The sequence below is a fragment of the Chrysochloris asiatica genome, unplaced genomic scaffold (assembly GCF_000296735.1).
Source record: "Chrysochloris asiatica unplaced genomic scaffold, ChrAsi1.0 scaffold00007, whole genome shotgun sequence".
Taxonomy (NCBI): domain Eukaryota; kingdom Metazoa; phylum Chordata; class Mammalia; order Afrosoricida; family Chrysochloridae; genus Chrysochloris; species Chrysochloris asiatica.
The window spans coordinates 30,489,077-30,499,470 of NW_006408525.1; the positions used below are offsets into that span (position 1 = coordinate 30,489,077).

The window sequence follows — 10,394 nt, forward strand, 5'->3', positions numbered from 1 at the left end:
GCCGACCTTGTGGTTTACAGTCCAGTGCTGAGCCTACAGAGCCACACCAGATGCACGTAATATTGTTAAATGCCATCGAGTAGGTTCCGACTCAAAAGCATGCAACAGTACATTTAAAACCAGCAAGGAAAAAAAATCACTGAAAGCGAGAATGACTGTAAAAGGAGACAATGGCATTTGTATTATTGTCTGTAAATGATGCCTTCATAGGGTTTCATTTATATAACTTTTTAAAAAGCTCTGGAGCATTTGCCTAACAGACATGTCTATGCACGTGTATGCATAGACATTTCTGTAAAGAGGTAGTAGAATCCTTTGAGGAATGGGGATGGGGAAGACATGGAAGGGGCTTTTACTTTTTTATATCCTTTAGCAGGTTGGCTGCTTGCTTGTCTTTTGGGTTAACTTGGCATTTGACTGATACTGATAAAATTATAGACGCCCCCCCCCCCCAAAAACCACCACAGATGTTTTGCATCAAAGAGTTCACTAAACCAGAGGTCAGAAAGCTTTCTTCATGGGTAGCATGAGTCTTCACTAGTTTTTTTTTTGCATAAAGTGGCTACACTCAGTTGTTTACGCCAGTTTTTCTAGTGCTTGACTAAAGTTTTTCCTGTTCTCTCATTGATAACTGGATCTTACGGCTGCCAGTTTTAGCAAATAGCCCAGTTACATTTGAACTTCAGATATGCAACAAATAATTTCTTAGCGTAATGTAAGGTTTCATACAGTATTTAAAAAATTGTCCTTTGTTGATCTGAAATTCAAATTTAACTGGGTGCCCTGTATTTTATCTGGTTTGCTATGTTGCTTTCACATACCACACACTAAAGAATGCTATCCACAGTGGTGTCTGTGGCCTCCACTTAGGCTGAATACTCTACCCTTCCTTCTCCCAGCTGATTCCCAGGAGCTCACTGAGGATTCAGAAGAGCTGCTCTGAGCAACAGCTGACTGTACTTACTGAATTGTATCAAAGGAAAAGTAGTCTTCCACACTGCCTCTCCTTAGTCAACAACCTCACTCCCCTCAACAGACCACTGGAACTAAACAGCGTAATTACAAACTGGGCCCCAATCTCAACTTGTCCACATCCTGCAGATCCTTGTCATTGTTTCCAATGTCTTGGTCATTTCCCAAACTGAACGTGAAGTCAATCAAACCACCACTGGCAACTTTCGCCTTTTCCCAGGGCTTTTGCTTTTACAAGTGTCTTGAGGAATCCTGCTCCCACAGCAGACCATTCTGCCATCAGCTGATGCCCCTGAGTAAATGAGCTATCAGTCACTGCCCACTGGGCAGAAGCCACAGCTTCAACATGCTTTCAGAAAAACGTACCAGGCCAGTGAAGCTCCCAGTCAGTGTTCTTCAGTGTTCCAAGGCGAGAGAGAAAACCCCACACCTATGCAGGACAACACAAACTAAAAGCTATCTAGTTATGTATCATGTTTCCCCTTGGTCAGGTCCCAGGCTATGCACTGAAACTGGTTATAAACAGTTGCTTGATTCTGCCTGGACTGGAGTTCAAGGTTGTCAGCCTCCTCATGCCCTGTGATGACCTCAGGAGAGCGAAGGAGACAAGGATCTCTGGGTTTTCCTGGAGGCACTAGGTTTCCTTCAGTTCTTTTACAACTCCATTAACTTAGCTGAACGTGGGCAGGATGACAAGGACAAGGCGAGGCAAGGTAGTGCCATTTCCTCAGAACTGAGGGGGCAGAAAAATGAACTGACAAGGAATGCTTGTCACCATACCATCATTTTTTCATTGTGCTTCCTAACCCTGAATCACTTCCTATTTCTAATTTCCTCAAAAATGTCATGAAATGTAGAGATCTTTTTAAGTAATGACTCCAAATTTCATTTACATATAAGGTGGGATGGTTCCTTTTGTATCAGTCAGTCATAAACCAGAAGTTCTGAATTCATATTTGATGATATTTTGAAAACTTGTGCTTCAATGTCTAGTCAGGGATGACACTCTTACGGCTGATATAGACCCTGATAAATCACTTATTTGGTTGAAGCCAGAGTCTCCGTACAGTACTCCATGAGCCAGCAACCGTTCTTACCTGGCAGATAGATGAAAGTCATTTGTAATGCCAGATCTAAACCTCTGAGAATTCAAAAGTTCTCCTCTGCTTATTCTGGCCCATACTTCAAAAAGCTTGTTTTTTATTCCTAAAATGAATGTGGGACCAAGATCGGCCAGTGTTTTGTTCTGTTGTGCATAGCGTCGCTATGAGTTGGTACCAACTTGATGGCACCTAACAACATTAACGTTACCGAACAAATCGCCTAGACTAAAAGGTGGGGAAGCCTTTTATGGCACATTTACATCATTCGCAAGCCATACAAAATTATCAACTTAAAAATTAGCCTGATATATTTGGTCATTTAATTAACTCACCCTGAATATGATGGGTTAATGCGCTGGACTGCAAAGATGGCCTGAACTGCATTGCAAGGTCAGTGGTTCAAGCTCACCAGCTGCTCCTCAGAAACCCTACACAGGGCTACTCTGGGTCAGAACCAACTCGAAGGCACTTACCAATGTAATGGCTGGGAACTGCAGTTGACTTGGCAGGGTCAGAACAAATGATTTCACGGGCATTATATAGCCTGTTGTTGCGCTGTGAGTTAATGCGCCAGACTGCAAAGCCATTTAAACTACAAGGTCAGTAGTTCAAGCTCACTAGTTGCTCCTTGGAAACCCTATACAGGGTCGCTATGGGTCAGAACCGAGACTCGACAGCACTTAACAACATACAGCCGGTGGGCTGGATGTTCCCCAGCCCTGACCTAGAGACTTTGGGGACAATGGAACTGTTCTATCTTGTGGTGGTGGTGGTGGTGAAAATGCACAATACTGTACACTAATGGTGAATTTCATTGTTATGTGAACTACAAAGTCTATCTTTATGAGACTTCTAAAAAGTTCATATAAAACTTAGTAGAAAGACTGTAGTAGGCCTGAGGTTGAGTATGAGGAATCTGTATTAAGTACTTCAGCGCAGGTGGCCCTGTGATTACATCCGAAAAACACTGTAGGCACAAAGGCAAGTCCAGCAAGATCACCCTCTCCTCCCTCCTCTTGGGAGAGGGCAAAGGGGAGGGTACTGAGCTGTTGGGCAGTGTGCACAGCCGGATTCTGTTCTCAGCTCTGCTTCTACCTCGGCTTTTCATGGCATCTGTGTCTACATTCGGTAACTAAAGGAGGCAAGCCATAAACAGTATTGTATAAGTCTCTAAAGCCTTAAAAATACTGGGTTAAACTCTTTGTCAAAGAAAACATACCCTAACTTTGATGCTAATACCTTTTCCGTAAGTCTGTTCTTATGGCAAATCTGCCACAAAGAATCCACTTGCAAAATTAGTAGAATCAGAATGATTTAACCACTCCAACAGCTTTCCAAGTGCTCACGAGTTGATTACCAAATAGGGTTTTCCGGCCAATTTCCAATCCACACTGCTGAGGGTGGGCTCTGGGCATGACCTACTCCTATAGTCAGCTCTTCTTCTTTGTGGGAAGTGAGGGCATCGTTACCTAAGTACTACCCCTTCCCCAGCCCTCTCCCACTTCTTCCCGTCTTAGCAGGTAGACGAGCCATCCCAGTGAGATAGCTTGCGTTTCAGCTGCCCTCCTCCCACATAAGGTCACCTAGACCTTCCAAGTTTTGATGCCACAAACAGGCTGGCCCATTTGCCACAGCAGTCCCAGAAAACTCTACCCAGCTATGAAATAAGGCCTCTCTTGAGCCTAAATCTCTATTTGAAATTTTTTCTGCTCATTCATTCCCACTGAGATCAACTTACAGGTAAGAGAAGAGATTTTGGTATCAGGTTCTTTGTATTAACCATTATGCTATTTTACAGAAAGAATGGGGTAAAAATACTCAATATGACATTTCCTGGCAGCTGGCTTGTCCATGGGTTTCACGTTTTGGGAAAAAGATGCACAGACGACAAGTGAATCTTCTAAACTGTATTTGGTACTGACAAAACATTTGGCACTGACAAAATCTCACTAGAGACAAGGCCCTGAGCATAGAGTCTGTCTCCACCATAACGTTTGACATTAACTGTAACAACAAAATCAGCCACAAAGGATCTTTGGCACTAGAATGAGCAATTCCTTAGCTGTTCAAGCAATATCCAAACTCTAAACACATGACATTAGAAGACCGAATAAAAATGTTAATGTCATTACATTCAAATTATCTTAAAAAGTTGCAAGTCCTAGCTAAGTTTTTCCATCTTAATATGCTAATTATACAAGATTTAGTGCCTGAGGTAGAGACTTCTGTAAGAGATTGTTAAAGAAAACACAATTGAGAGATCAGTAAAGAAAAACATTTTCCATCTTGGAAGCATATTGCCAAATACCTTTGCCTGGTTCAACAAAAACCCCTCCAGATCCTGAAATGCAGCACTGTTACTTCTTTTTATTTCTGGAGAGGTTTTACACTGGAGTAGCATTTCCCCTTATTTAGACTACTATTATTTGGAATACTATTGATTGCTTCTTTAAAAATAAAATATGATCATTAATAGGGAAGGTGCATGGCTCAAACTACTTAACATTATTAAAAACAATTACCTTCTGAACAAAAGCAAATAAAATCTTTTACTCTTCATGCCATGTGGCCAGGATGAGTGACAAGTCTGCAGATCAACTCAATGACTAACACTAATAATGGAACTATTAATATACAGGTGAGTTGAAATTTTAATTCAACATTCTCTTTTGTGTAGGTTCAGTTATAATAGTCTATGTTGGGGGTTTTGCTATTTTCAGGTGGTAAGACTGTTTATGGCATTACATGATTTTAAAAACATAAAACGATACCACATAGTTTTTCAGGATCTCAAAAGAATCAGGGTTCATGTACAAACCCCTCCAAAATACCAGCTGCTTTCCATTTAAAATGAGCAACACCTGTATCTTTGATTTCAGGTGCTTCAGAGTCAGGAAATCCCTTTCATTTACACAAAGGCATTTCTTGAAGTAGATTCAAGTATAACACATTTGCATTTTACTGAAGGTCAGCAGGCCAAAAATTTCTCATAAACTATAGTTGCTAGTTTTAGAAGCAGCTTGTCTCCTAAATGAGACAAAAAGCATAAAGCATTTAGAAGTTTCATGGGTCTGTTATAGGTATGATGGAATTAATAGGAGTAACAGAAGTCCATTCTTGGTGTAGGCTCATTAGAGTAAGTGTCTGAAATCATCACTAGTGACAGTGACAAAGTACTAGAAGACATCTCCCTGCCATCACACAGTTCTGTCACTTTATTCTTTGAAGCTCCAAGCTCAAGACAAATGAACAAAGGTTCTTTTATTACCTTTTACCAGAGATGTTCTCTGGCTACTACACAACATCTCTGAAGCGTAAGTGGATCCTGAACCTTGGAAAAGTAACAGCTAATTTCACACCATAAAAAAATGAGAGTTAAGGTACTTAATGATTTCTTCCTCTTTGAAGAAAGTGCCCCTCTAAAAGACACATATGTAAGGTGATTCCTATACCTGGTAAAAACCATTTTCTGATGGGAAGTTCACTTCTCTCTAGAGAAAGTAATTCTGTAGTTATTAGTCAAGGAAAATCCTCAGAAAAACGGATTTCTAAAAATGAACAAATATAAAACAGGTGAGGCAAAATTACAAGTGAAGACAAAGCTGCAAAATGAACATTATTATTAGGGAGAAATTTAATCTTATTTCCCCCTCAAATTTGAAGAAATCAACACCTGGTTCCTTTACACATCTCTTCTGAATAATAGAAGGGACAAACTGCATTAGAATAAATCCAACAGTATGGTAAGGAATACAAATATGCTGTTGATCGTATCTTGAGTCCAGCGTGTGGAGGATAAGCACTCAACTTTTATCTTGAGAAGCAAGTGCATTACGGACAGAGTTTGTCTTATATAGCAATTCAAAACAATGCAATTTTGCTGGGGGGGGGAATCAACAACACTTTTTTGTACAAAAACCTGCAAATTTCAGAGCAATCTTTTTACAGGTTCAATGTTTAGTGTTTATGCTAGATAGATACTAATGGAGCCATTTTCTTAATGTGGGTTCATAACATGCCCATAAAGAAAATGGACTTTGGCAAACTCATTATGTTCAAAGGTGGAGAGAAAAGTACTAAGGAGGCAGTGAGAGCTGGGAGATCCATGTTGCAATTAAAACTTTAGCAAAATAAAAACCGGTTTTAAAAAAGTGTGCACATGGGGAGTTGATTTAGGATATTTGTCTTTATACTTTAAGAAGCTGAAGGATTTTCTAGATATAAACAATAAAATTCTCATCAGAACAGGCTACGCTGAAACACCAGGGGTGTGCAGAAATGAAGTAGATGCTTCTGGCGCCAAATGTCTTTGCCTGCCTCCTCTCCTCCCATCACTCTCAGGCCCCCAGCCTTTGTGCCAGAAAGCCCACACTGGTCTCCTCCAGGCTCTGAACAGATGGATTTATGTGCATCTTCTGTCCTTCAATTAAGAAATCTGCTTGAAGCTCTAGGGATATGTAAATTAACTAGTAGTTTCTCTTAGCTAGGCTTTGTTGTTATGTGCTGTGGAGTCGTTTCCGACTCATAGCGACCCTGTACAGGGTTTCCGAGGCTGTAAATCTTTACAGGAGCAGAAAGCCTCCTCTTTCTCCCACAGAACAGCTGGTAGTTTTGAACTGCTGATCCTGAGGTTAACAGCCCAATTCATAACCACTACACTACCAGGTATTTAAAATCTTGCCTGTTTCCTTTGAATAACTTTATGAATTTCCATATTAAACCCGTGGTTTGAAGGAAACTATAATTGTCTATTAGTTATCCATGATGCATACTTGTCATCTCCTGAAATTTCCCTTGCAGTCTCACCCGAGTTTAATTTTGCTTAAGATGTTTAGCGATCCCAAGGAGTCTCTAAGCTAAACCTTAAAGATTAAATAATAAAATAATGGGTAATAAGCAAATGACTAGACGATAAACGGAACTTTTCTATCATTTCTGGGGCGGTAAGGGGGAAGCAATGGAGAAACAAAAACAAGTCATTAACAAAAAGAAAACTACACAAAAGATCCTGCTTTAGGATTCTCCTGACTAATGCAGAACTGACATTTTAAAATTGAAATAAAAACAAAAGAAGTTTTAGAATTTCAAAGGTAAGAGTAACAGTTTGCAATAGATTTCTGTTGAGCATAGCTGGAGAGCAAAGCTTTCCAACCTACTGAAAAGGCTGAAAACAATAAGGAACGCTGCAAATGATGAGCGTCATGTGACCATCAATGTGTGTCACTGACAAACTGAGACGCCTATAGGGAATGGACACCGGAGTCCTCTTTAGTTATATTCATACGCAGGACCCCAGATCAGATTGGCCTTCTAGGCAGAAACACACATTGGCATACTAGACACAGTTCCACTGTAAATTATAAAAAATAAGGAATTTGGATTTAGGCTTTCTGCCATTTGCAGTACAAGTAGCTTTGAGTATTCTTAGCCTACAAAGGAATTTTGGTTATTTCTAATGTTAACATAAGAAAACAAAATATCCATCAGAGGCTTCTTAAGAAACCAGAGGCAGGTTTCAGGATAAGCGACTTAAGGCATAATCCAATGGGTTCATAACTATTCCTAAGCATCCTATCAGGATTCCTATGAAGGAAGTCCATTATTCCAGGCCAAGGCTTTGGTTTCTGATAGTGAGGTTCTTCACTCTACTACCAGATTGTGGGTCTGAGAGCACCTTTGTGTATCATTTAAAAAAAATCAACTTATATACATACCATCAAAGCCTATATTGGCAATGCTTGAAGTTTAAAGGGATCCTGCAGTGTATCATTTATCTCCTTTGAAAATATAAATAGGTTTCAAAGACTGGTTACAACTCCAGGCACATGAATGAGACTCAAAGATTTCTCAAGTAAAAGAAAATCTCATCCTCTACTGTGGGCTTTCTTTCACAGATTCCTCCTCACTCTTACATATCTGAAACCTTCCCTGTAACACAAGAGGCACTTTTATTAAGTGTAGCATCTATTAAGACTCTAAACTCAGAGTAGAATTTGCTGAATAAAGTAATAACACTAGCCTAAAAAGGCATTACCTGTAAGGATTTTTTTCCCTTTAATATAAAAGTATAACTACAGCGGTCCAATGTACAAATACAAAAAAAAATTCTCATACTAAAAAATGTACCATAATATTGTACATACAAAACCTGTTCAACAAGAATGATTTAAATATATCTGTTCTTTTCCAGATCTGGAAGACACAAATGTAAAGTTCTGCCACAGTATTATTATTGCTGAGAACATGTGCCCGGGAACACTGTGTTTCCCTCTCTCTGTGCCCCCACCCCTCCACCCCCCATCCCAATCCCGCCTTCAGAGTCCCCTGAGCTTGGATCATGAGCCAACAGCGTCCCTGAAGATAACCAGAGCCAAATGTTTACTCAATGGAAGTCATTATTCAGTGAGCCGTTGCTTACCATAAACTATGAAAAGCACAAGTTTTAGCACAGCCAAGATTAAATCCAGACGGAGGTCTTTGCATCCCCTGATTTGCTACTGGCACTGCTTTTATTGGACCCAGTTTTAGACCCCACTTTGGCTTTTTTTTCCCGGGGACCATGAGGGTTGTTTTGGTGAGTATAAGCTTGGATTGCGAGATCCAAGCGTTCCTGAGCCATCCTGATCTCCCGCTGAAGACTCTCCAAGTCAGCGGGGAGGTTCTCCTCATGGCTGCCATACTGCTGTTCCTGGGCAATGTTGGCCTTGTTTTGCTTGTAGGCAATTTTAGCATTGGACAGTTCGGTGTACTGGATTTGATCTGGTTTGACGGCAATGTTATAGCCAGGGGGAGCAGATGGTGTATTCCAAGTGAAAGGATAATTGTAAGCACCTGGATCTTCCAGTTCCCTCCTTTTACTGTTCAGTGAGTCTCGAATGGTCCCAAACCCTAAATGAAGCATCTCCCAAATGTTAAGCAGTAGGCAAAGGCCGGTAACACCATACATTATCAGAAGGAAGATGGTCTTCTCAGTAGGTCTAGAAATAAAGCAATCTATCTTATGTGGGCAAGGAGATCTGCTGCACACATAAGATGGGTGGACTTGGAAGCCATACAGAAAATACTGCCCTATCAGAAAACCCACCTCAAACACAGTCCTTGCCAGCAGCTGCAGCACATAGATTTTCATGAGCCCGTCCTCTCGAATCCGCCGTCGGCCATCATGCTTGGGTTTAGGCTGGTTCTGCTCTTTATTTTCTTTTTCACTTTCCAATTCAATTTCTGGGTACATCATGGGATCCTCTTCATGGTCCTCTTCTGTTTCTTCCAGAGCCCGATGCTGTTTCCAACGCATTGCATAGGGTTTGCTCCGTCCTGCCTTCTTGTCCACTTCACCACGCTCCATTTTGGCAATCTTATGAATGGCATAGCCTAGATACATCACTGAGGGGGTTGCCACCAAGATGATCTGGAACACCCAGAAGCGCACATGGGAGAGGGGTGCAAAAGCATCATAGCAGACATTCTCACAGCCTGGCTGCCCCGTGTTGCACACAAACTTGCTTTGCTCATCGTAATAGATAGACTCCCCTCCTACAGCTGTTAGGACAATCCGAAAGACAATCAAAATGGTGAGCCAGATCTTCCCCACAAAGGTGGAGTGGTTGTGAATCTCCTCTAGCAGGCGAGTCAGGAAGCTCCAACTCATGGTGACTGAATTGGTTTGTTGCCCTGTTAAAAATATCAATAGAAAATGTTAAAACTATTTAATTTTTATGTATGATCTTTCTAGGAACCACTTCTCTATATACTTAAAGCCTCAAGGCTCATATGGGAACACTTGGAAAAAAAGGCACAGGTGTGTCTCTTCCTCCCCAGTCATGGCACTGAATCACTGAGGATATATGGGGAAAGTTTGGGTGGGACTCCACTGTAATGCTCTTTAGGAAACACATTTTGGAAGACATGACAAAGTGTTAAAGAGATAGGAGATAATACAGTTTCAAATAACTACCAATCATTAAGAACAATGTTGGCAGTTCAAACCCACCAGTCACTCCTGGGAAAACTATAGAGGGTTTGCTATAGTCAGAACCAATTTAATGGCACATAGCGACAACATTAAGAACCACATCAATAGAGAAAAAGGGACTATAAGACTCATTGCTTTTTGCTTAAAAACCACAGTGAAAGTTCTTGTACAATTATAACATTTTAACTACAATAACAGAATTTATCAATTAAATGTATATATTGTGTTTATTTTGTTGTTGTGTGCCGTGGAGTCGGTTCCAACTCATAGCGACCCTGTATAGGGTTTCTGAGGCTATAAATCTTTATGGAAGCAAAAAGCCTCATCTTTCTCCTGCGGAACAGCTG

The 10,394-nt window shown here is 40.7% G+C and overlaps 1 protein-coding gene across 1 annotated transcript; it reads right to left on the reverse strand.

Moving 5' to 3' along the window:
• Positions 1 to 8,532: 8,532 nt before the first annotated feature.
• GJC1 (gap junction protein, gamma 1, 45kDa) lies at positions 8,533 to 9,723 on the reverse strand. Its single transcript, XM_006832749.1, has one exon. It carries the CDS (start codon positions 9,721 to 9,723, stop codon positions 8,533 to 8,535), a length of 1,191 nt encoding a protein of 396 aa, XP_006832813.1.
• Positions 9,724 to 10,394: the final 671 nt, after the last annotated feature.

Excerpts from the sequence above, each read along its gene's own strand:
- GJC1 (XM_006832749.1), bottom strand. The coding sequence starts at position 9,723 with ATGAGTTGGAGCTTCCTGACTCGCCTGCTAGAGGAGATTCACAACCAC.